Consider the following 26,495-nt stretch of genomic DNA (forward strand, 5'->3'; position numbering starts at 1 on the left):
TCTAATTCTTTAGGAACAAAGTCTACAAAGGATTGGTGCGCAAGTATGAAGGGCCTTTCCCAATTATCAGTAGGGTAGACAACGTCTCTTACAAGTTGCAGCTGCCGGCGTGGTTCAAAATTCACAACGTTCTTCACGCCAGCAACGTAAAAGCCTACCACTCGGATCCAGAAGATGCTTCCCTTGTTCCAACCGGCTATCTCCCATCACAGCCTCCTACGAGAAGCGAGTTGAAACCATTCTGGCGGACCGCAAGATAAAGCTACCCAACGGAGCTGAGCAGAGAGTACTTGGTGAAGTGGCAAAAGCTTCCCCGAACTGAAGCCAGTTGGGAACCTGAAGACGCCCTGCGACATGAAGAAGAAATCATCAACTACCAACAAGCGTCGACGAGGGCGTCGACAGTTTAAGTGGGGAGAATGTCACGAACGGTCGTCGTGCACTCACAACAACTCTGTTCGACGAACCGTTCGTCGCTCACACCTACATGTACAACTGCTTGACAGCATGTTTTCTCTTGGTTTTGGGTCATTTTGCTTGTAAAAATGTAAGTTCGAACAAGCTGCACCGTTACAAAGTGACCGCTCACCGAATCGAGCAAAACAGCCCCAAAACAGCTCCGTTTTCGCGTGCCGCGGGCTGATTTCTAGAATCTGCCTCCGCTCACCAAAACGTCAGCCATCTCAGCCCCTTTGAACCCCCCGGGTGGCACAGGGCTGGATGGGGCTTCGGATATATACCGGGCGTTGAACACTCTTTCGCAAGTTTTCACGCTGCCTTGACGGGAACTTGTTGTCGCGCTCGGGACCAGGTGAGCAGTTGTTTGTGAGTTTGCAGCTGTTCGTTCAACCTTCTAAAGTCCTTGTTTTCTCCCTCTCCCTCTTTTCTCTTGTGCACGTAAGGTGCTCGCTGAATTGCTTATAAAGCTTCCCCTTTTCGTGAGACTTCGGGACTTGTCCGTTGCTCGTTCTTTCGAACTAATCAACTTTCTCTTTTTACAGGTCCTTCGGGACCTACGAGAGGTTACAAGTGGGCTGATCCTTGCGGAGCAATATCGCAAGGGCGAAGCGCGACTTAGGCAACGTAAGCTAAGTTCGCGTCTTTGCCGCAAGGGTGACTCGCGACTTAGGCAACGCAAGCTAAGTTCGCGTCTTTGGCCGTAAGGGTGCCTCATGCCTTAGGCAATTCCAGCTAAGACCGTGACAACACGTCGGGTAGACGACTTATGGACGAGAGAACGTGACCGGGAAGTAGCTGTCGTCGGCGACGAAGGTGAGAATACCAATGCGCGGTGAAGTGAGAAAATGATGTAATATAAAATTTTGCGTTGTCTTTGAATGCGACGCTTAATTCATTCATTCGCTTCTATGTTTACAGCTGATATTTGCAATCACGAAGACCATTGCCAGGTGTAGCGATGATTTGCCAGCCTCGGTCCATTGCGACCTGTGGACTCTTACCACGACACTTACCGATGCATTGCGAGCCAACTATATGCTACATATCTCTTTATCGTCTTGATTTTTAAACTTCAAAATTTTATATTAAAATTTTTATAAATTTTATAAAAATAAAATATTTATTTTTATTTATTCTAACATCGTTAGTTTTATTGTAAAAGATATAACACGTGATAACATCTATATAAATGATTTAAAAATATAATTTTAATGATGATGACGGACGATGATACTATGGGTGATTGTTGTAGTGATGGTAAACGAGAACAACATGGTGGTTGGTCTTGCTAATATCGATCCAAACATTGACGATGAGGAAGAAGAGAACAAAACAGTAAGGCATCTACATTGGCGTTAGAGGACGAAGAGGAGACAAGTGAGGTAGAGCAATGCAGCGTCAATAAAGATGCCTCACCTACCTCCTCTTCCTCTAACGTAGATATCTCACTGTTCTGCCTTCTCTTCCTCTTCGTTGATGTTCAGATCGACATCAGTAAGGTCAATCATCACATCGTTCTCATCAACCACCTAACAGTCATTTATGACACCATCACAATAGTTACCATTATCGAAATTATTATTTTACCTATCATTTTCGTATTATTTATGTATTTACTGTCACATGTGATATATTTCATTAGTAAAACAAAAAACTTTAGAGTAAATAAGGTTAAATATTTTACTTTTATAATTATAGAGATTTTAATATAAATTTTTAAAATCTTCTTATCGAAATACGTATAACTTGAAAAGGATAATCCATAATTAGCCCCTCTCCCAAAACTTACTGTTCGTTGTTTGCCTAACATTGCAATGCTTATCCATCATTGCTTGGTATCGTATCAGTTGTTTTCAGGAGCTACAAAGGCGGACTACCTTAAGAATTTGCTGGCAGGCAGGTGAAGGTTCTAAACAAAGATGGCTACCATAATTATTTCTTACTTGCAGAACCTATAAGAAGATTGATAATACCAAAACGACTCCTCAATTTCTCTCTATAGGAGATTCTAGTGATCGATCAATGAAGCGTCATCTGTTACAACTAAGATGAGAATTTTTTAATGAAGCCCATCTGGAAATTATTTTTTTCCCATTGGTCTTTTCTTAAATCTTTTGTTAAAGACTCCTCAATCATCCTAAATTGGCTTTTGCTGGATGAACACCAAAGTCCCGTGCCTAATTTACATCAATGCAGCCTGAACAGTAAGTTTCAACACGATCCACTAGAATATAGAAACCACTCGAATCAGTTTTTTGTCACAGACGCAATGCATTGCACGACTGAAGCACACATATCATCTTTAAAGGATTTTCTTGTATAAGACAGTTACTGACTTGGAAGCTGAAAATTGTCATTCTGTTAGTTGAGACATTGCATCATTTTTCTCTAATTTTTTCTGTGGCAAAAAACACTTTATGAAGAAAATATGAGAAAAAAAAGTGTATTTTAATGAAAGCTGCCATTGAACCAAAGGTTGCTTCTGAAGCTGGTGACCAAACAACCTGCAGAATTATGGACAAAATGGTCACCATCCCAAGCAGCAGACCGTTGATCATACAACCAATTCAATCAGCAGACTTGTGTTGTGAAGTCCTACAGTAGCAGTCTCGTGCTTCCAAAAACCGGTAATATGGATTAACACGCAACAAGTAGGGAGGGTACCGAGAGGTTACAGCTTTTTGGGGAAGTTGTAGGTTCTCTTCAGGAACTTTGTTGCAGCCACATCATTCCTATGGCACAGAACATGTAGAATCGTGCTGGGCTCCGTCGGGCCCCAGTTCCCTGGATTTGGAGGTATTGGGTATTTGGATTTGGCTGCAGGATCGTAAGTCTCTGCAATCATATGTTTGAACTTCTCAATGAGGGTCTCAGTGTCAGTGCGAAAAAGGGGTAGCACCTTGTTCACTTCTGCTGCAGCCTTGTCAAACAATTCTTCAGGCAACCCATCTCTGTCAGCCAAGTATAACTCTCTTAGAGATTTGAAATCCTCCTCAATAATCTGAGAATCTTGGCAAGAGAAACCACGCGATGGGCCACCAGCAAGCAGCACTAGCAACAACCCATCAAAAGAAGCTTTCATCAGTTCGGTTATCAGCTGATGCCGAACTCTCATGTGCACTGTGTTCAATACTACCTCCAGAATAAGGTCGAGTTCTTTCAGAAAAGGATCTATTCTTGAAGAAGCGGCCTCACCAACGTATAAAGAATTCCATAGAACATGATCCAGGTCATAAAAGATCATCTTGTAGGCTGTTGTCTCACAAAGCTGCGGAATTCCTTCTTGGCAAGCAGCTAGAGAAAGATCAAAACTGGACTGTGTGCCATTTGATACATCTTCTTGAGCTGATTCAAGATTCCTCAGACAGGACTTTATTTTCTTTTCCAGGTTCTCCAACATTTTGTGGATATGATAAAGTGAATTAATGCGTACACAAAACTGTGACAAACCCAAAGAACAATCTCCAATTGTCAATCCAACTTGTGATCTTCTTTTTGTCGAGTTCTGTGGCTTGTCCTTTTTCTTCCGTAACTTGGAACTAACTGTACATCTGGTCAATTCAGGCAATGCAGGCATGAAATCATTTCGAGCACCTGAAAATGATGATTGATTAGTTGGAGAGTTGTCAATCCAGCATAAAAAGATGAGGAAACCTACCACATCCTGACTGGGCCTCGGATGCATAATGTTGTAGACTCCTATCAAGTCCTTTCAGCAAATCTGGAAGCAAGACAGCATGCATGGGTATAGGCAGATCAAAGTACTCGTCTAAAGTTTCATCAACCATCCGCAGTATCTCAACTGAAGAAGGAGAACGATTTTCTTTGTTTGCCCTCGGGTTCCAAACCTAATGAGAAGATAAACAAGTAAGATTACTGGAAATTGGATATGAAAAGCCTGACACATCTAACAGAATTCCAGTGCATTTGAAACTTCAATGATATGCCAACATCCACCACTTGAAATGCATAAATCTAATGCACACAATTTTTTTTCTTTTTGGAAAAAAAAAGAGTTTTAAGAAGGATGAAAAGATCTCTGGTCATCTGGTCTTTTTGGCCAGATTTTTTATTTGAAAGATTGAGTGACATATAACATGCCCGTAGGAACAGTAGCAACATGTTAAAAAGTGGCGGTCATAGATAGAAACATGACAAAGGTGAGCCATAGCAAGTCTTTAAGTAACATCTAATGGTAACTAAAGAACATATGATCCAGCAATAGTGTGTAAGCACAAAAAGGATAATTATGATCTTTCAATCAGATCTACTATGTTAGTTTGACAATTTTATCATTTCTGAAAAATCAGCACATCATAAATGGCAAGAACCACATATCTTGGTTAGGGTTTGCTGACATTTTACAATAAAAAATGGAAGCAACTAGCATAGATGGCTTCAAATCAAGAATTTTCATAATTAAATCAAGCAAAGGGAAAGCAGAAAAGATACCAGTTCAGAGTTCAATCAGCAACCCTATGATGCATGGGACAATGCCATTAACATATGTATAAAACTACAACGAAAGTCACAATATGAAAGAATCAAACCTCTTGCTGCAAGGTCCGGTCGAGCCATTCCTTTAGCTGATCTAGTCTAGACTTTATCCATGCTCTTACAAGATCGGCAATAGCAGATTCAGCTTCGTAAGGTGGCATTTCTCTGATTAGTGACTTGCCCCCATCATCACTATCAACAGAATCTTCAACAACAATGTCGAGGAGATCTTTCTCTAACTTGTCTGCAGCTCTAAGAACTTGGAGTACATCTGGTGCTAGCTCTTTGACACCAGATAAAAATTGCTTTAGTTCAGTTCCATAACAAGAATGAAGAGTCATAACAGCAACACCCGCAGCAAGGGGATGCCATTTCTTCAATATCGGACTGAACAACTCTTTTTCTTTGCTTGCCAACTCCTCAATCTCCTCTGCAAGGATGGAAAGCAATGGAGTACTCTGGTCTTCTGATGATAGCTTGCTTGAGGCTGTTTGTTTCATTTTCTGCATCAATACAAAACCACTGGTTTCAAAATTACATTAAATTTGACAGCTAACATGAGTAATCAGCAAAATGTAAAAGTTGACCCTAGAAAGAAATTTGGTAGTCTTATAACAAATCTGATCCAATCTCAAACAAAATGACTAACAAATCTACTCAAATCTGGAAAGGAGCAAGCAGGCTCCCAAATGAGCTCAATCTGACAGTTCAAAGAACCTACCTGAGCGAAGGCAGCACGAAGCGATGATCGAATATAGGCATCAATTCTGCTACGAGCTACATCAGTTTCTTCTCTCCTCTTACGGTGATATTCAGTAGAAAAATCTTCGACTAGTATCTTTGCAGCTGTTACTCCAAATGAGACAACAGTTTCCATCAACTCAATGTTGCTAGAATTAAACATATCATGGTAAGCAAAAAGTTTTTTCTCTGTCCAATCCATAATATAGCTTAATGTTGAACTTAAAATTTTCGAGTAAGTCAGGTCTTGTGTTGTTTTTGCATCACTTGCAACTTCAGTTAATTGAGTATCGGCTGCAATTAGCAGACCAACTTCAACTTCTCCAGTTGTAACAAATCTGAGAAACAAGGTCCAAGTAAAGCAGAGATTATGAAACATCTGATTTATTCCAAGGATGGCCCATGTCTTCTTTATCAACTCTAAAACCTCATCGAATTCATCAACTGTTGATCCTTCCTCGCTGCTGTTGTTAAAACAAGCTTCCAGCAGCATTTGGTACAGATGGAGATTTAGTGGAAATCCATCTGCCCAGTGGCATGCGTCTGAGCCAATTCCATCCAACAATCTGTAAGCAAGTGATGTCACAGCACTGCGTAGAATCTGCATTGATTCAGAGTTTTTTCCTGTCTCAATAGGCCCGTCTGAAGCCCCATGCATAATTTGATGAAGCTTTTGTGATGCAGCATCTGACTTGTCTAACGGAAGAAGAGGATGGAGGAGTAGTCCAGCCTCAAGAACCTTCAAATTCCTAGCCTGCCAGTCTTTATATTCCTGTTGATCAGGAAAATCTGAAGCCTTGAACTGCTGCAGAAACTCTAATGGTAAAACCATTGACTCCATGCGCTTTCCAAGCTGTTAACCAGATGAAGGAAGAATATGTCAAAACATTATATTGAACGTGGACAACGAAGAAAAAGCAATTTAACACATCTTTTTTTCTTTTTTGTGAAACAATAAAAAGAATTGAAATTACTTTTAATGTCACTAATCAAGACATCCAACTCCTTGTCACAGTAAAACCACTTAAGAACTTTCAGAAGCAAACCTAAACTGGAAGCAAAATTTCCTTGTAAGTAAATGTAAATCTAACAATAGGATATGCCACAAGTAATAATTCAGATCATACTAAAGTTTGCCAAATCTACAGGACTCATAAATCCCATGAATCAAACTCTTGAAAACGGACATAATGGATCGAATGACAACCACTTCTTGAATTTTCTTTTACAGGTACGTACAAGCAAAACCTAATAATCAATATCAGAGTTCTCACTGGTGGTTTGGACTTGTTGGTTAGCAGAAACCTGTTAGAACAGAAGAGTGTGATATATTTAAAAGACAAAAAGAAACTTGATTTCCGAAAATATTTTAAAAATACCTGCCTAAATTCAATTACCAACCATATAACTGCAACATGATCTTCCAATCCTTCAACTATAACACAATTAGCTATCGTCAAAAAATTACTAGACCAAATATAGATTGCCAAGGGTGGGGTTAGTCTATGAAGCACCGGCAATTTTCTTCCACAAATTCAGGATCAGATATCAGAACTAAATTAGAAATCCTGAAAAATGGACTCACATTTCCGGCAGCAATCCGCAGCAACCCCCTTCGAATCCGTGCGTCGAGTTGCTCCGATATGCCCATCTGCACCCTCATCAGCTCTCCCACAGACGCTGGCTTCTTGGAGGACTTCACCGGGATGCTCTCCTGCCCGAGGCTGCCCTTCTTCGTCGGCGACCTGATCCCGAAGGCCTTCTTCATCTTGCTGGCGGCCGCGGAGGTTAGCGACGGCGGCAGGGAGCGGTCGACAGTTCGATCGGATTGGGGAGTGTAAGTGAGGGGCTTGCCGCCATTGGCGCGGCAAGCGGCGACGAAGATCTCGTAGGCGGTCTGGCGCAGCTCCGCGTCGGAGAGAAAGACGCCCAGCTGGCCGAAGGGGGATGGGAGATCCGTGGCGACGGTCATGGCGTCGCCGGAGGAGAAGCGGAGGGAGGAGTTGCCGTCGGACTCCTTCTTGAAGTCGCCGAGGACTCCTATCTATCTGAAGAGGCGAGCCATTACCGCCGCGACGAGGCCTCTTTTAAATGAAGAAAAAAAGAAGCCTTTCTTCTTCCTATCTGTCTTTGTTTATATTTTTCTTTCACGGGAAAACAAAGCTGTGACGATGATTTGTTCTCTCTCTCTCTCTCTCTCTCTTTCTCTCTCTGTGGGGTTGTTGTTGCCTGTGTTTTATAAATGTTGAAGGGTGAGAGAAACTGGAACAGAGGAGAGGAGGGAGGAGGCAACTCGAGGATGGTGGGTGGGTTGGAAGAGACGAGGGAAGGGAGAGAGAGAGGGAGAATGAAGTTGGGAAGACAGGCAAAAGAAAACAGGGCTGGAAGTCGATGACAGGTTGACAACGGAAGAAGCGCATCTGTGCTTTTTTTTTCTTTTTTTCTTCTATTTAATTAGAGGTTTGATGGAATGGCTTTTTTGTGCTTCTCTCTTTTGATAATAGTATTTATTTTTAGTCTTGTAATTAGAGGATTGCTAATTTTGTTTTTTTATTATTATTTACCCTTTCTTTTAATAACGGTGGTTGTCTTCTGTCTTGCAATCACAAGTCTTTTGGGTGAGTAAAGTGTGTGTAAATAAATCTATTCTTGTCGTTCTTAAAGGCTGCTATTGAGAAAGAAAAAACTTCACAAGGCATTGCAAGGGGTTGTAATCTACCAAAATCTTCCTACCAACCTAATTGACACATGAATCTCCCATCACTAACTTTGGTCATTATAATTCCATATAAAATATACATAGGGAAGCACATCTTATTATATATAATAGGCCCTATATACAACTGGTGGACACGTACAAAGACCGGAATGGTTGAGCTGGTTATCCCATTGAAGCTTATAAATGTCGAGAAGAATGCTGCATATCAAGAAATGATGATGCAATCGCAAGTCAGAGACGTGAGAATATGACCAGTCGATTAATCACCGGAATAAGGAAGAGAGGCCAAACCTTCACCGACGACGGAAAAGGATGATCGCACTGCAACTGAGGCTACGGGCAGAGCACCATGCCCACCTTCCGCCTCCCTGCAGATCTATTCTTGATCAGAGAAGTGACGTTTTCGAAGGTTTGCGGGGCGAGACCCGCGGTGATTGAGCCAGCAATGCGACACTGTGCCTCCCACCTCGCTGGCCGCCCGCCCCCTTATCTTCGTTTCCATTTGCAGAACCCTCTCAGCCAACCTGTAAGGAACCAATGCCGACCACCGAAAGGAAGAATCAGGACCTCCAAAACCCAAATCCATCAAAGTAATAGTGACCCACTCCGATTCTTTAACCGCAAGAACGCGGCTGTTGCAGAAGTCAAGAAAGATTAAATTGCTTGCGGATTCCCAACCTGGCTACTCCGAATCGAAAGATATCAAGGAACGAAAAGAGGATAAGGATCGGGAATGATCAAGGGGGCGGAGATCTTGCCTCTTGAAAGCTGGAGAACCCCGGGGATAGAAGTCGTGGATTAGGGTTTCCGCTGCGGAATCGCCGATCGAGGGCATCTGTGTTCGTCGTCGAGCGTCGCAGGCTCGAAGTGGTTACGTCTATCAAGAAAGAAGCTTACTTAATCGACCCAATTATTTGGAGAGGCGTTAATTGGTCTTAGGAGGCAATAATGCTTTTCTACTAATTTGGGGATTACCCGTTTGGATACCACCTCGTGATACGGAGATATCCGGGTCCCGGTGGTGAATTGTTTACCTGTCGGCCATTGTTACGTCGTTCGGTGTCACGTTTCCCGCTTCCATTGCAACGCTCGCTGCTGCGTCAACCGGTTGCAGCCGGTGGGCCGAGCGGGAAGCGAATGGTTTGCGTCGTCGAGATCGCCGTTCACGTTGCCTCATGATCCGTGCGGATGGGAGCACGATTAGCGATGATTATGGTCGTGCACCGTGGAGGAACAGCTCGACTCGTGATCACGACAACTTCTATCGCATTCTCCCTAACACTGTGATGGTTCATAGAATTGTATAAATATACTATGAAACTACCGGATTAATATTTCGATCGAAGTTTTTTTCTTACTGGATCGTGTTGTGATAAACACGGTATTCCATAATAGCTCTTGAGAAGCACAAGATCGGTCATGTTCTATCATTTCTTGGCCAATCCGATCCACCAATCAAGTTAAGTTGCTTAAGAGAAAGCAGGTCGCTTTGGAGTTCCTTCTGTGGGTGTTCAAAGTACTGCTCGATGAAAATATTATTTTCAAGTATGAATTGCTTCGTAATCTTTTCGAAGTTGATTCATTGAAACAAGATAAAAACATCGGAATTAGGAAAAATAAATCTCCCCCAGCAAAGTCACAGAAGCAGAGTCTCTGCACCGCTCGAGATGAGTTGGAACAGATCTTATTTCATGACCAAAACAACACACAGCTCCCCAACAAATTGCTATCAGAAATAACATCACTGGAGACCGATCGATTTGGTAAACTCAAGTGGACTAATGAATCACTAGGAAACTTCACATCAGAAATCTTATCTTACATGACCTATGGATCGATCATAGATAGCCTGGGAATCCCGCAATGATACTTAGCTCCATATAGCAGTCGCAGTTCTGAATGCGTTCTTATTCTTTGCATTTGTCTTCATGTCTCTAGGAATCCTGTCGTCTGCAAGATGGAGTTCCTGACTCGACTTAGATCCCTTCCTTTGAGTGTCCTGCCATTACCAATGCACACTGAGAACGCCATCTTCTCAGTCATCCGACGAGCTACAATAACATGCGGCGGAATCACGTTGCCATCACTGCTCCTGTTATCGTCTTCAACGTTGCAGCTGTCACTGATGGCGTATGCAGATCGCGAAGGGATCTTTATGGGATCGGATAGCTTCCTTTGAGTTCCGCGCCCCTCCCTCGCACTCCGAGACACCGAATTGGCTTCCTTGTCGCATATGTTCTCCGGCCACAAGATGTCAGGCTCCTGGAACTCCTCCATGAACGCTTTGGTCAGAGGTTTCAGAAGAAGAGAGAGCGGAAGGTTTATAGAGGTTTCAAGGGGGTTGAGCTTTAGACGCACTTTGGGAGACTTGATGAACGCACTTTCAAGGGGGTTGAGCTGCAGGATCGTGGTGTTAGATTGCGAGATCTAATCAGTTGCAGTGCATTTCTGATTGGATTTATGGTACGTTTTGACAGGAATCTTCTCGCCGACGCTCAAATCTGTCGAACGTAAAATGCTTTGATCCAATTGTTACGTGTCCTCGTCAATATCCACAATGAACATCATTATACATATATATATATATATATATACACACACACACTATCAGTAATATGGATCGACACAAATCAGGATAGAATGGATGCAGTAGACTTGTTAAAATGATATTGACGTATAATGAGATTGCAAACATATATATATTGTCTACCTCATCTAAAGACCCTCATTTATCAAAGCCAGCTTGTCATACTGTCAAGTTTCTCATGACGCAAGTATGAAGGCGACCCTGCAATTGATGGTTCACAGGATGTGATCAATTGCCATGGAGTCGGCTGAGTTGCTCGGCCACATTGATCAAAAACTTTTCAGCAACATATGGAAGAATAAAAGGACGAGAACATGATCGGATGCCAATGAAAACGACGACACTCGATCGACCAATAATTTGCTGCCGTGGGGACGGCATCCGCTGGAATCTGAACACAAGAAGGAAAAAAGAAAACAGTGCAGAAAAAAAAGGGGGGGTATTTTGGGGATCGTATGTTGTTTATGTTTTGCATTATAACAAGTTATGACTGAATTATTATTTCTTATCCTGACCGAGTATTAGTCACCAGCGTGTCTTCGTGTTTCGACCGGTTCGTTCCCGTTCTATTCCTTGATCATCTACTTCGCTCACACATTTACTGACGGATGCGAGCTTAATTCTAAGTACCACCAGCGCCAGAGCTTGGTGTACTGTGGGCTGAGAGACCGATTTGGACCCTTCTTTAATGAATTACTTATATACAAGAAATATACAAGAAGATAATTATGCGATAGTATTAGGATAGAGGAACGATAAAATAATAAAAACAAGATATAATTGAAAGAGAATATTTTTAACTAAGAAAATCAAAATAATATTAAATAAGAGATAAAACTAAAAATATTTATAAAATATTTTCAAGCACATACACTTTTACTTCATGAACTATGATCTTATTTATAAAACCTAATGATAACTACTCGTCATCTCATGTCACTCATGATTAAGTTAGGTGCAGGAACTATCTTCATGATAATAGTTTCTTACATCATGATTACTTATTTAAAACATGAGTAGAACTATCTACAACATGATACCTAACTAAGATAACTATTTATAAACTTCTTAAAATTTTTATAAAAATAATATGATCATGAATATATTCATTATAAGTTTTCATTGGATTAACAATTTCAGTCACTCAAGAAAGAAAATCTTGTATCGATTTATTATTTTTCATGAATAAAATTTTTAACTCACAACAAATGATTTGAAGTTTTACCATAATCATCTTCGATAAGCCTTGAAATTTATTTTGAAATATCAATCAAGTTTATCTTGAGGTTATAGTTGTTTAATTCTTGAGAAAATTATTTTATGTATAACTTGTTGAACGAAGAACAATACATTTGAATCCTTTCTATTCTCCCTCGCCCAATTTATTCAATGCCTCTAAGACTTGAATAGAGTTTTCATCTTGATATTTTAAAATTCATAACATTTATCCAAAAAGATGAGAATAAAGAATTATGACATAGAATTGAAGTCATAATGCCTAGTGCAAATTGAACTTGACTCTGATATCATAAATATTAGAAATGGATGAATAAAATAATAATAAAAATAAAATATTATAATATAATTAAAAAAAGAATACTTTCAATCAAAAGAGCAAAATAGTATTAAACAAGAGGTAAAACTAAAAATACTTATAAAATATTTCTAAATTCACACACTTTTGTTTGATGAACTATCACCATATTTACATAACCTAATCATTACTATCTCGTTAAACTAGGTATAGGAATTATCCCTATGATAATAACTTCTTAGATCATAATCATTTAGATAGTAGAACATGAGTAAAATTACTTAGAACATGATAATTATCAAAGATAATTATATATAAATCAATTCTTAGATCATAATCATTCTAGATCGATTTGAGTCCCTCTTTAACGAATTACTTATATTACATCGAGATGATAAAAACCTCTCCATTACAAATATACAAGAAGATAATTATGCAACAGTTATGATGATGCTCCAATCCCTCTCGTGGTGTCCCCCCGGAGGTTACCTCTTTTCGTCTTCATCAGCTTGACAAGAACAAGGAGCCAATGGCGCATAGGGAAGCACACAGACCACCCCAGTGAGATATTTCTGTTTGTGCAAAGCAACAAAAGCAAGCGTGGCAACTTCTTGAATCAGAAAACCTAACGGAGTAAGAACCAAAGGCATCTTTGCGATAGGTCACACAGTAGTTTTTCTTAAATAAGCAATGTATGAATAGTTGGTTCCGGATGGTGAACTTTCCTTTGTCATTTAGACAGCATTTGTCGAATAATGTCAATGGCTTCTGGCTTTATTGGAAATGGCCGTCTGCTTTCTTTCCTGTCCATTACTTTCCTTTTATCATGGGTAGAAGATAGAGCCGTGAGAATGCCGGCAGTGTAAGCACAAGACTCCTGCGAGTTGGTGCCTCATCTTAAATTTGTTTTCATTAGCTCTTGTTAGGATGGGGGTTTATTTACTAATTCTCAGCTTCTCCAGTTTTTGAGAACCTTCTGTTTCATGGAGATGAAGTTTAGACATCAAACGAGGAGTAGAACGAAACTCGAATCCATGATGTTGATGTATACCATTGATAGGGCACATTTTGGTGATATGCCCTCCAACCATTATTCATTCGCCCAAGCACAGTGTCACTCTATAAAAGTTGGGGCAACGTAGCTCGAGCACAATGCTGTCCCGCAAAAGTCCGGATGGCACCGCCTGAGCACTGTGCTGCCCCGCAAAAGTTGGGACGGCATTGCTCGAGCACGGTACCATCCTACAAAAGCTGGGATAGTGTTGCTCGAGCATAGTACTGCATCGAAAAAATCGCGACGACACCGCCCGAGCACGATACCGTCCTGCAAAAGTCGAGTCGGCAACCATAAATATGATAGGTATGGGCGGTTCCAGGGAGAGAGAGATAAAAAACTTCTCACAGGGCCAACAGAGGTGATGGTTTTTTGCCACTCAATTCTAACCAGAGCTCGGAGGAGTCGAAGTTGGGAGCCCCTTCCCGACCCCGACCTATGTGCAGGGATCGGAGGCCAAGAAGCAGGCGGTCAACCCAAGGGAGTCTTCAACTTTGAAGCCAGAGCCCAAGCTTGACCTTGTCAGACCACCATCCACGCCGACTGAATGCCAATGTGAATGATCCTGCGCACCCGGGACTGAACCAAGCCATGCCAACTCACTCTGCCATGGTGTAAAGGATCACCATCAAGTTGGCGCTAGAAGGAGGGCCCGATGATTCAAGATCAACCTCAACCAGGCAACCCGACCGAACACTCGAGTAACAACTACCTCCTTACCCACTCAACACCTAGGCTCGGGGAGCAACACTCGCCTCCGGGAATGGTTGCTGCTCACTGGAGGTTGTTCACTAACTCGGGGTTATCACCCCCAGGAATGGTTGCTGCTCAACCTTCTATCTTCGTTGAGGCATTCCTCAGCCTGATGCACCAAGTTCAAGTCATGGCGGGGATGATGCAAACCATCGTTCCCCTCGTCTCGCCTCCCAGACAACTCCCGACGCTCCTACTGATGCAACAACGAGGGTTGCCACTGTCACGCCCCCCCCGAATATAATCTTCATTCAAGAGGTGTGAACCTAATTCAAGATTGATAATATTTAATTCAACAAACAATCCAGGATCCAATCACACATTTGAGGTCACTATGAAAAACATTCAAGTCATTCACCTCTACAATCCACAATTCACAAAACCTGTGCAGTTTATAATCATACATCATGTCACTAGATGATTCTTAAAATTCAAAAGCAACTTAACTAAACCATAACTATATCATAAATCCATAAGCGCGGCAATTAACGCAATCACAAAACCAACATATACTACATGTTTATATCAGTACACAGTTTAGACTTAACATTTCCAAAATCCTGACGTAAGAGGTACTTTTCAAATATTTACAAGATACATCAATCTAGATTTGTCATTGATATTTCATTACACCCAAAAAGAACTTATACAACATCAACCTATCAAGTACAAAATATTTGCCCCAAAATCTTCTAGTCTTCCACTGCCTCAACCCAATTTACACATTTTAGTGAGCGATAAGCTATCCTGAAAAATTTATATAGCAATGGGGTGAGCATATAAAGCTCAGCAAATGACTAACATATCCATAGCAAAGAGGACAGTTTTCAAACAAATGAGGTATCAAAATACAAAGCAGAGATACAAGATGAAATAGTAGCATGTTTTGTTTGAATGCAGAATTACAATATCATATCATTCGAAGCACGTTTTATTCATATAATCGAGGAAAGGTAATTGGAGCATATCATTGGCATAAGGAGCATATCGATGACATATGGTAATTTCAAGGCATAACAAAGACGTAAGGAGCATTTTGGATATCATGAATGCAGAATTACGATATCATTTCGTTCGAAGCACGTTTTGTTTATACAATCGAGGAAAGATAATTGGAGCATATCATTGGCATAAGGAGCATACGATGACATATGGTAGCTTTCAAGATATAACAAAGTCTTATAACATTTCAGAAATATATCAAAGAACAAAACATGAATAAAAGCTCAAATGTCACATAACGATGCATTCATTTCATTCTTATCCAAAGCATGCATAGAAACATAGCCAAAGCTTTGGATATCATATCAAACACATAGAAGGTGAAGTTGGATCATAATATAATATGGTCCATCCATTTCTGAATGACTAACAAACATAAGTCTCCCACGTCTTGTCACGACCTTAGCTGGTTTTGCCTAAGGCGTGCGGCACCCTCGCGCGTCCGTCCGCAAAGGTCAGCCTCCCCGAAGCCTCCCATTGTCCCTTAGGACCAACAAAAGAGAGAACGAGTTAAAGAGAACGCCTCAATCGGGATCCACAAGCAAACATGTCTGAAAAACACTTCATAGACAATGCAAATTACAAACAGACTTTACAAGCTCTGAATAGTTGCACAACAAAGGGTAAAATGATCCATTACAGACCGAAAAGCTCTCGCACGTGTCCACATGACACAACCTTTATTTACAAGCCTAAAGAGGCCACCAACCCAACTAACATGGGACTATTTAGCCTTCGGTCGCCCCTCTACCTGCTGTACAAGGCATGAACATGCCAAAAGACAACGGACAGACATAAGCATTACATCCAACATCTTGTTTAGAAGTTTGTCCGTTACATTCTCCCCCACTTATCCCTTCGACGTCCTCGTCGAAGCCTTTGTGAACACTGCAACTCTTCGCCTTTGCTGAGTCTTCAATCTTCCGCTCCAGCTGCAATGCGCCTCCTGGCTCCCAGCTGCTCTCCGCTGCTGTTTTTGAGTAGTCGAACCTTTGATCCGCCATGCTGCTTCAACTCACTAATGACTCTAACTCTGGTGTGGGGTTGGCTGAGTTGTGTTGATCCTTGTTGATTCCTGCGGATCCGCCAAATGAAGGAAAAGACCATCCTTACTGCGCCAGTCTCTTAAAAATTCCTCATGCTGCTTGAGCTGGGTGGATGCTTATTGGAGCTTTAATGAGCATCGTCTCGCAAACTTCTGAAGCTTTGGGTCCTTCCTCCACAAAATCTGCTCATTGACTCTTCTTTTAGTTAGTTGTCACATCCAAGTAGGTTCGCATCACTTCCGCTTTCGATTGGCATTTCGTTGGGAAATGAAGCGGACAAACTACTCTCAGTAGCACTGATCACCGTTGGTGAGGATTTGATAACTATTGTCTTCCATTGTCTTCGAAGGGTCTTTGAACTTATGCAGAGCTCCTCTGCTGGATAGATAAGAGAATTGGGGTACTCGGTTTCGCCCATTCTCTTAAGAATTGAGAAGGCAAAGGTTACTTGACTTCGCCCGCCTCCTCGAGGTTGTACTTCATGCATCAAGCTGGTTACTGGCCTTCGCCTGCTCTTTGCTCACACTTCTGAAGCACTTGAAGTGTTTGCACTCCTTGCGTTGAGTTAGCTACTGTGATTCACCTTCTCAATGCCATTGAACTTCTGGAATGCAGGAAGTTTTCACCCCAACTTGGAGTAATTCTCTGATAGATGAGGTCGCCTATGGGATTGTACCGTCTTCTCCATCAACCCTGCCGCCTACTCCACTTAGTAGCAAAGGTACAGCACCGCGTACAGCCTGCTTCGTTCCTTGGTCGTGCACTCTTGCATGACCCGAAGTCCTTCACTTACGGCTATCTTGATGAGAAACTTGTTGACACCGGTCTTACGAAGTTTCTTGGCCTCTGCCCTTCAGCCTTGTCTCGGTACTTGGAGATTGCCTCTGCATGCTCCACCTCCTCGGCCCCTTTCACGACCAAGTGCTCTCCCTCCGTGAGAGCAAGGGATCAATGACTTGCACGGAAGTCCCGCCTCTGCGGTACCATGGCGCTGCCATGCCCATGGCCCTACTATCCGTCGCCTCGCCTCTATATCCCTTTTCTTCATAATCAGTAGAGATGTCTCCGTGGCACTCCTCTGAGTCCACCTCCATTCTAACTGATGCTTGATTTTGGGTAGCTAAGTCCCTCTGGACTCGTCGTCGCTTCCTCGCCCCTTTCGACCCCATGCTTCAACACCTCTGTGTTCTCCAAGCAGTCCGTTTGGTCGATGGAAAGACAGACTGCAACTCCCATGCATGGCCTCCGCCATCACGTTGTAGAGTTTGCACCGATTCTGTTCTCCTTAGCTTCCTTGGTAGCAACGTTCGCTTACTCGACCTTGTCCTCTGACTTGTCGGGCTCCCTTAAGCGAATATGAGCTCTGGAGCAGTCCAACTCTCCAGCTGCTTCGATCATACCTCTGCATGATCAAGTCCCTCCCATGGAACTCACTGGTACTTGCATTCGAACTTTTCCCTTGGTGGAACCCAGCCCCCATATGCCGATGACCAAGGTTTTCATCCGATGCAAAATTCGGTGCACGCCCGGAAGACCCGCCTCTGCGGTACCATGGCCTTCACTCCTTGAATCCATAGCCCTTCTTGCCGTCGTGTTGTTCACCAAAGCGGAGCTCCCAGTAGCTCCCGATCATACCTCCATATGATCTTATCCCTCACGGGACAGATTGTGTGTATCGCATTGCCACGAACTGTTCCACCACGATCCGCTGCACCATGTCGCCTCCTGGTGACATCTCCATTGCATTTTGATCCTTGTGGAATAAACTCGAATTGTGAACCCTCCATGTGTGGCCTTTGCCAATACATCGCAAGGTCCCTTCCACCTTCGATTTTGTTCGCTCCTCTGGCAATCGACCTTCATCCACCCACTCCTGGGTCACACCTAGATGAAGCACCGCTCTAAGACAGTCCGTCGCCTAGTAGCTCTCGAAGTCCACCGACTTCACTGTAATCTGTGCACCATTGTCTGGATCCTGGGCCTCTGCCCCTACCAGCACAATCTCCGCTGTGCACTTCTTCCTTCATAGCAACTCAAATGGCAACACTGTGGCATATTCTTTAAGAGTACCCGCCTCTGCGTCCTCTTGCCCCGTGCTAAGGCCCTTCTGAACCCAACTTCGCCTCCGTAAATTGAGTCGCCTTAGTTCCTCCATCAAATGCTTCTCCGAGTTAAGGTGCATGTGCCACGAAGCTCCTTTCGTCTTTGGCACCATGCAAGATGAGTCCGCTCCATCAGAAAGAAGGACCCATGGAACAACATGATCCTACTCTTGCCTCTGCAAGAGTTCATGTCCTTGACCTCTGTCTAAGGAAAGCACTGTGCCTCTGCTCCATGTTCTAACTTCTATGCTGGCTCCCTTCATGCGGCTTGGGTACTTTGCCAAGTTACACCCAAGTTGCTCCGCTCCTCGTTTTTGCATTGAGTCGATGGTGGCCCTCGCGCCCACCATTCCACGGGTCAGCCCTCCCTTGAGTCCGATCTCCACATCGATTCCAAGTGTACCTTCATAAGTTGCTTTATGTCGCTCCCCCACTTGATCTCGCAATGCATCCACCAATGCATTCTCTCAAGCGAGATCATGCGACGACTCATCGCTGCTTGCTCAGTCCATCGAGCTTCGTGAAGTTGTTGTTTGTGAGGTACTCCTCCTCAACATGTGAAGTCCGTCTCACATGATTCTCCCTCTGGAGTGCCAAGACTTATCCCTCATAGATAACTGTCCCGTTGGAGCAACATCTCTCTTCGTTTCGGAGACCACCATCCCCTTGGACTACTCCGATCTGCTGAACAAACTGTGCATTGTTCTGCCTCTTGCAAACGCACTTGCTAGATTGCGCCTCCACGTCAATACAGCCACCGCCGCACCCCTCAAGGCCTAGCAACATGCTAAACTCGTTGCACACTTCAGCCTCCTCCGGACGTATCCTTTGCATGCCGAAGAGAAAGTTTCAATGCTCCATGGTGCCGAGTCTCGACCGCCTTGGGATGGCCACGAACATTCCATCGTCCGCATACAAGCCCATGCATGAGTACCGAATTCTTCGAGTTAGCAATTCCCCTCACCTCTGTGAGCTTTGCACAACTCTTTCGGTCGCTGAGCAACTCATTCCACTTTGCATGGTCTCGTCCTTTGCCAAGTGCCTCGCTTGCCTTGAGCACCATCAAGTAAAGTTGTCAACGTTGAGCCATAGCTCAAACTCAGCCATCCCAGCCTTTGTGCGCTCCGCATTCTTCCAAGCTTGCCTGTTCTCGTGGTGCCTCTTGCGCGAAGGGTTGGCCATTCCTCAGAATGCCAATGTTAGATGTCCGCTCCTCTGAGTGACTCTTTTCCCTACATCTCCATGCCCGTTTTCCCTCAAACGGTCGCGCGTGTGCTGACTGCCCTCAACGCAGCCCCGCTAGATCCCCCACGTTTGCATGTCAAGTGTTTCTATGAGTGCTTGTCCCACTCTGATACCATAATGTCACGACCTTAGCTGGTTTTGCCTAAGGCGTGCGGCACCCTCGCGCGTCCGTCTGCAAAGGTCAGCCTCCCCGAAGCCTCCCATTGTCCCTTAGGACCAACAAAAGAGAGAACGGGTTAAAGAGAACGCCTCAATCGGGATCCACAAGCAAACATATCCGAAAAACACTTCATAGACAATGCAAATTACAAACAGACTTTACAAGCTCTGAATAGTTATACAACAAAGGGTAAAATGGTCCATTACAGACCGAAAAGCTCTCGCACATGTCCACATGACACAACCTTTATTTACAAGCCTAAAGAGGCCACCAACCCAACTAACATGGGACTATTTAGCCTTCGGTCGCCCCTCTACCTGCTGTACAAGGCATGAACATGCCAAAAGACAACAGACAGACATAAGCATTACATCCAACATCTTGTTTAGAAGTTTGTCTGTTACAGTCTGGGAGCTCCATCCACCCACGTCTGAGTGAAGTCATAGGGGGCCGGTAGAGCATCGCGGGCTCTAAGCATAACTCCCTTTACCATTTCTGGCAAAGGTTCACATTTATCTCACAAACACCGGAGTACAAAGGGACAGTATGAATAATGAAATTAGCATATATTGGAAGCACATGCGGAACAATGAAATGTACATATGCCTTTCGAGTCAATACGATACAAACATAATCTTTCACAATGTATTCAGATTTAAAAGGAAACAAAAGCAAGAGCATACAAGGATTTCAAGAAACCATATATAGCTCAATTGAAATAAGAAAGTTAGATAAGTTCAATGTCCAAAGAAATGAAACTGGAAGAGGCACATATCGAAAGCAAATGCGGAACAATGGGATGCATGTGCCGAATCATTACGATGCAAACATGATCTTTAGATGATAGCCGCAGATGTACAAATAAATAAAGGACAAAAGTATACAGGAATTTAAGGTAATAATGTAAAGCTTAAATGAAGTAAGAGTTTTTGCCGAAATCGATTTCCAAAGAGAAGAAACAAGGAAAGCCGAAATTGACCAAAGCTCGATTCTGGCAGAATTTGATAGGAACATTGTATGAACTATTTGGATAACCAATTATGCTCCAATTTATACAAAATATGTTTCATTAGAAAGCTTTGTCAATCTAGTTTTAGGAAAATCAGGTTTAAAAAGAATTATAATTTACAACAGGGAGTTACAGATAATTTCGTAGCGAAAGGTCTGAAAATATTTGCTCTATTTGACTGAATCCATAGGGTCGATGAAAGCAGATGTTTCAGTTAGCAATTGTACTCCAAAAATTTCAAATCAGGTATATACAGAAAGAATTTTGAGTCTAGCTTCGAATAAATCATACTTTGTATGAATCTGAGTTTACAGCAGAAAGTTATAAGTAGTTAAGCAACAAGAGGTCAGAAATTTCAGTCCCTGTTTTGTAGAATTTGTAGGGTTAATTTAAATAGAAGTCTTAGTAGGCATTTAAACTCCAAATCATTCGATCTTAGTATCAAAATAAATATTATTTTGTCTACTTTCAAATGGAATAGGTCTTGTCTAAATCAGAGTTTATTACAAAATGTTATGACCGAAACATTGCATAGAGGTTAGATTACCGAAAAATTACATATTCATAGCTTTATATCAAAACGAAAGAAGGTTTGGTTCTCAGTTGAAATCTTTCAAATTTTGCAGAATAAAAATGGATATAGAGATTAAGGTTATTATGGGATGGGGTTAGAACAGTTGCCTTAAAATTATTTGAATCTCAAATGTGGGAAAAATGATGAAAAACCTTAAGCTCTTCTTCTTCTTCTTATTCTTTTCTCAAACTCATGCCTGCAACTCTTCATGTTTGTTTTCTTTAACCTTTCATCTAGTTATTTAAATTTTGGCTAATGCAAAAGTTGCAAGGTGTCATGCATGCATGAAAGGGGCTAGGTGTCATCTTTAGAGCAAAGATAAGTGGCACCAACCTTAGGTTAGCTAGTGACACATGTCCACTATTTTTTTTTCTTTTTCTTTTTTAACTTAAATCTGAATCTTTCATAAATTATATCAAACTTCTAATATTTACTCTTAGGTCCCTAGCCATAAACTTTTAATATAATATCATTGAATATAAAATAATTATTAAATAACCCTTATTTTTACAAACAAACCTTTTACTAAATTTTCAAAAATAGGGGATGTTACAGCCACCCCCGGCTCCCACGCAGCTCCCACCCTCTCTAGCACCGCCCCTAGCTCCCTGATAGCTCACGATGATGATTGTCGCCATGTTGCCCAAATGACGACTAAGCCTTAGGCTGATGCCCACGCACGACCCGCGAAGCCTTCAACACCCTGTTGTCCGACTCGGCGGACTCCCTCCGGGCACAACTGCGCTCGGTAAATCGACACCTTGATGAGGTTCAACATGAGTTTCGTAAATCCAAGGAGGAGCTCGACGAGGCCTCTTCAGGAGCATCGCCTTTCACACCCGAGGTTTAGGACAAGCCAATCCCTCCAAGCTTCCGTCTCCCTATTCTCAAAGCCTATGATGGTGGCTCTGACCCAACAGAACATGTCGTCGCCTTTCGGGCCCAGATGACCCTATATGGTACTTTTGACACCGTCATGTGCAGGGCGTTCCCCACCTCACTCCAAGGCCTAGCTCGGATGTGGTATAGCCATCTCAGACCGGCCTTGATCGCCTCTTTTAGCCAACTTGCCAAGGAGTTCGAGCTCAACTTCATGGCCAGTGTGTGACCAAGGTCGTCCGTGGCTCTGCTCATCGGTCTTAGCCAAAAAGATGACGAACCACTTTCTCATTTTTTGACACATTTTGCTACTAAAGTCTGGGGGCTGCCTGACGCTCACCCTTCCTTGATAATGCAGGCCTTTCTGATGGGACTCCGACCTTCCAAGTTCTTCTAATCGCTAGTCGAGCGATCTCCTATGATCATCCCTAAAATGCTTCAATGTGCCAACCAATACATAGCTGCCGAAGCATTGGTGGCGGGAAAGTGGGAGGAGAACAAGAGGCCACGACCAGAACTAACCCAGGGGCTACCCCTAGCGCCACCAAGAAGGAGGATCGATTGACCCGACGCAACACTCCCGAGGCCCCTGCTCCCGCCTTCGAATTCCTCTAGGATCGAGATATTCTTGCAGATCAGGGAGAGAGAACTCCTGAAGGCCTTGAACCCATTGAAGGCACCCAGCGAACTTAGGGACCATTCGAAATACTGTCGATTTCATTACGATTATGGGCATGACACCGAGGAATGTAGTGACCTCAAGAATCAAATTGAAGAACTCATACGCCGGGGGCATTTGGGGCACTACATTAGGAGGCTGCGTGAAATGTCTCCCCGTCCCTCTGGGCCGGTCGAGAAGCAGATTGACATGATCAGCAGCGGTCCGGCAGTAGGGGGAGATAGCATGGCGGGACGAAAGGCTTATGCCCAAACAGTTGTAGAGAAGGGCCCGAGGCAACCCTAGGTGCCCAAGATCACCTTCCCAATAGGAGAGACCGAATACCCGAAGCACGATGACGCACTAGTCATCTCGGCCAGGATCACCAATGCTCGGGTTGAGAGGATCATGGTGGACACTAGGAGCTCCACCGATATCCTATAGGAGACACCAGGAGATCACCTTCCTAATAGGAGAGACCGAATACCCAGAGCACAATGACGCACTAGTCATCTCGGCCAGGATCGCCAATGCTCGGGTTAAGAGGATTATGGTGGACACCTGGAACACATGGCATTCATCACAAACTGAGGAGTTTACTTCTACAAAGTCATGACATTCGGGTTGAAGAACGCATGGGCAACCTACCAAAGGATGATGAATAAGAGTTCACTCACCAGATCGGAAGGAACATTGAAGTATACGTCAATGACATGATCATCAAAAGCAAATCCACCTAGGCTCACCTAATGGATCTTATAAAGACATTTAAGACATTGCGAAAATGCAGCATGCGCCTCAATCCCGCCAAGTGTGTCTTCGAGGTCAGCTCGGGAAAGTTCCTCAGATTCATAATCCACCAAAGGGGAATAGATGCCAACCTAGAAAAAGTCCAAGCTATCATCAACATGGAGCCCCCCCGATTAGTAAAGGAGGTCCAATGTTTAGCTGGAAGGCTCGCCTCCCTGGCTCGTTTCCTGTCTCGGTCAAGGGATAAGTGCTTTCCCTTCTTTCAAATCCTGAAAAGCCTGAAGACCTTTGAATGGACCAAAGAATATCAGGAGGCCTTTGTTGGGAAATCATGGGGGCGACATCACATGTGCAGCGGAAGAACAAGAAAAAAAAATCCCCGATTCCCAAAAAGATGTTCGTCGTCGTGCGAAGATTGATACGCAAAAATCCACAAAACATGAAACTGCGTATAAAGTAGATTGTGTTACCTAGGGAGATCGTATATCCCTGTTTCCTTGCAGATCCTTAGGAGAGGGTGAAGGAGGTCAAGCATCCTCCTCTCTAGCGGTGATCCACACAGCAGGGTTGCGACGACGCTCCTCAAAACTCTAGGCCTGCTCTGAGGTAGAGAGGGAGAGGAGAATAGGAAAGGCAAGCAAAGACTCTAGCCTATGAGGCTCTGAATCCCTCCTATTTATAGAGGTCCCCTGTCAAACCCTAATGGGTCCTCCCCTAGTGGGTATTGGATCTGCATCCAATAAGACAAGGGCTCCGTCGGATATCTCATATCCGAACCTCTACTCATCGCAATGCCTACGATATGTGTGTGACCCTCTAGGCCCAATATCGAACTGGCCGTGAGTCATACCTGTCAGAACTCCTTCTAACTGAGTGAATTATTATCTCCGTAATAATTCACTTGACTCATCGACTACGGAAGTACTAGGCCACTACGCCGTAGTCCCCAGACGATACAGGGGAATCCAATCCATTGGACCTATTTGTCCTCAGTTACCGTGTACCTATAATCCCTCATCCATCTAATATCCCAAAGACCGTATATCGAGCATGGTGTTGTCAGACCCATACGGTTTCTACTCGAGTCTCACTCTAATCGGATTCTCCCGGAGAACTCTTTCTCTCTCAATCCGAATGACCCTGGCCAGGGATTTGTTTGAGCAAGAACACATGGGATATTCCTCTCATGACGCTGAGAGTGGATGATCCTTTATCGACACTCAATAGCCCTCGTAAGGTCGACTACCACTCCCAATGACCAGCTGTACTAGATCTGGGACAGCCAAACCTATAAGTCTTGTATCAAAGAGTGGAGCACTCATACAGGACATCCTTGGTGTCTCAAGTCTAAGGACCAGATACACCACTGGGACTACGGAATCGTTGTATGACAATAAGGCATCATCAACCATCTAGCATTCCGTAAGCGGATCAATCAGTGAACTCATTCTCCAATGAGCACCTGTACTGTATCCCTAGTGTCCCTACACGAGCAACTATGAGACCAGCTACATCCATCATATGGACGGGTATACAGCACACCAGTCTATCCGGTTATCACGATGTCCCTCTCGAGTAACCTATGACCGGGATTATTTAGGATATGTGTTTAAAGGTGAATCGATCTCATTATCGTGATCTCATCACGATCTGATTCCCATTGCACAAATCCAAGGACATCACAATATATATATGCACATATGCAATAGTTATAAAGTGATATACGCCAAAATATAATAAGCAAAAAGATTCTGTATCAAGTCACACGTGCCATCACTCACGTGATTGGCTTGCTGGGCACCTATGACTAGCAATCTCCCACTTGACCTAAAGCCAATCACCTATGTGTCTGATCCCCATCAGACCCCTGTGACGCTCAAAGAAAAAATGAGACAACGGCTTTGTCAGTGGATCTGCAATGTTATCTTCGGATGGAACTCTTTCCACTGCTACATATCCTCGGGTTACGATCTCTCTGATAAGTTGGAACCTCCTCAGAACACTTCTGATGAGACCCGGGTTCCCTTATTCGAGTAATCACCCCATAGTTGTCGCAATATAAGGAGATCGGCTCCTCGCTACCCGGCACGACTCCCAAATCTGTGATGAACTTCTTCACCCAGACTCCCTCCTTTGCTACATCTAATGCAGCAATGTACTCCGCCTCTATGGTCGAGTCAGCAGTGGTATCTTGCTTGGAACTCTTCCAGCACACTGCTCCTCCATTCAAGGTGTACATATACCCTGAATTCGACTTGCTATCATCGACATCAGACTGAAAACTTGAGTCAGTGTAGCCTTCAACCTTAAGGCTATTACCTTCATATACTAGTAAAAGATCCTTAGTCCTTCTCAAGTACATAAGGATACACTTTACTGCTTTCCAATGCTCCAAGCCTGGATCCGCCTGATACCTGCTCGTGACACTCAGAGCATGCACTATATCAGGCCTAGTACATAGCATGGAATACATGATAGACCCTATTGCTTAGGCATAAGGTATCATATCCATGTTCGCCCTTTCTTGGAATTTTCAATGCCAAACATTTTGACAATGGTTTCTATGTACCTGGACTGGGACAAGCCAAGCATCCTCTTGGATCTATCTCTATAGATTCTAATCCCCAAGATATAGGATGCTTCCCCTAAGTCCTTCATGGAGAAGTGTCTAGATAACCAAGCCTTTACCGTGGATAGCATTCCTACGTCATTCTCAATGATCAGGA

General features: G+C 43.3%; 2 protein-coding genes across 2 annotated transcripts; both read right to left on the reverse strand.

The window, feature by feature from the left end:
* Nucleotides 1-2,657: 2,657 nt before the first annotated feature.
* LOC135635424 (protein unc-13 homolog) lies at nt 2,658-9,301 on the reverse strand. Its single transcript, XM_065146469.1, has 7 exons — nt 9,175-9,301; nt 8,708-8,940; nt 7,283-8,614; nt 5,678-6,550; nt 5,010-5,459; nt 4,118-4,307; nt 2,658-4,053 (listed from the first exon to the last, which is right to left on the reverse strand). Exons 3-7 carry the CDS (start codon nt 7,667-7,669, stop codon nt 3,131-3,133), a joined length of 2,823 nt encoding a protein of 940 aa, XP_065002541.1. The 5' UTR covers nt 7,670-8,614; nt 8,708-8,940; nt 9,175-9,301; the 3' UTR covers nt 2,658-3,130.
* A 1,041-nt stretch (nt 9,302-10,342) lies between these two features.
* Nucleotides 10,343-10,693, reverse strand: LOC135636351 (protein S40-3-like). The gene has a single exon (XM_065148041.1). The coding sequence runs from the start codon at nt 10,691-10,693 to the stop codon at nt 10,343-10,345; it is 351 nt and encodes a 116-aa protein (XP_065004113.1).
* Nucleotides 10,694-26,495: the final 15,802 nt, after the last annotated feature.

This window comes from Musa acuminata, chromosome BXJ3-4, assembly GCF_036884655.1.
Source record: "Musa acuminata AAA Group cultivar baxijiao chromosome BXJ3-4, Cavendish_Baxijiao_AAA, whole genome shotgun sequence".
Lineage (NCBI taxonomy): Eukaryota > Viridiplantae > Streptophyta > Magnoliopsida > Zingiberales > Musaceae > Musa > Musa acuminata.

Bases quoted from the DNA above. Each gene is read 5' to 3' on its own strand.
- LOC135636351 (XM_065148041.1), bottom strand. From the start codon at position 10,693: ATGGAGGAGTTCCAGGAGCCTGACATCTTGTGGCCGGAGAACATATGC.
- LOC135635424 (XM_065146469.1), bottom strand. From the start codon at position 7,669: ATGACCGTCGCCACGGATCTCCCATCCCCCTTCGGCCAGCTGGGCGTC. The intron at 6,551-7,282 runs GTGAGTCCATTT...TCTGGTTAACAG, and splicing joins TGCGGATTGCTGCCGGAAAT to CTTGGAAAGCGCATGGAGTC. The intron at 5,460-5,677 runs GTAGGTTCTTTG...GTATTGATGCAG, and splicing joins TTCGTGCTGCCTTCGCTCAG to AAAATGAAACAAACAGCCTC.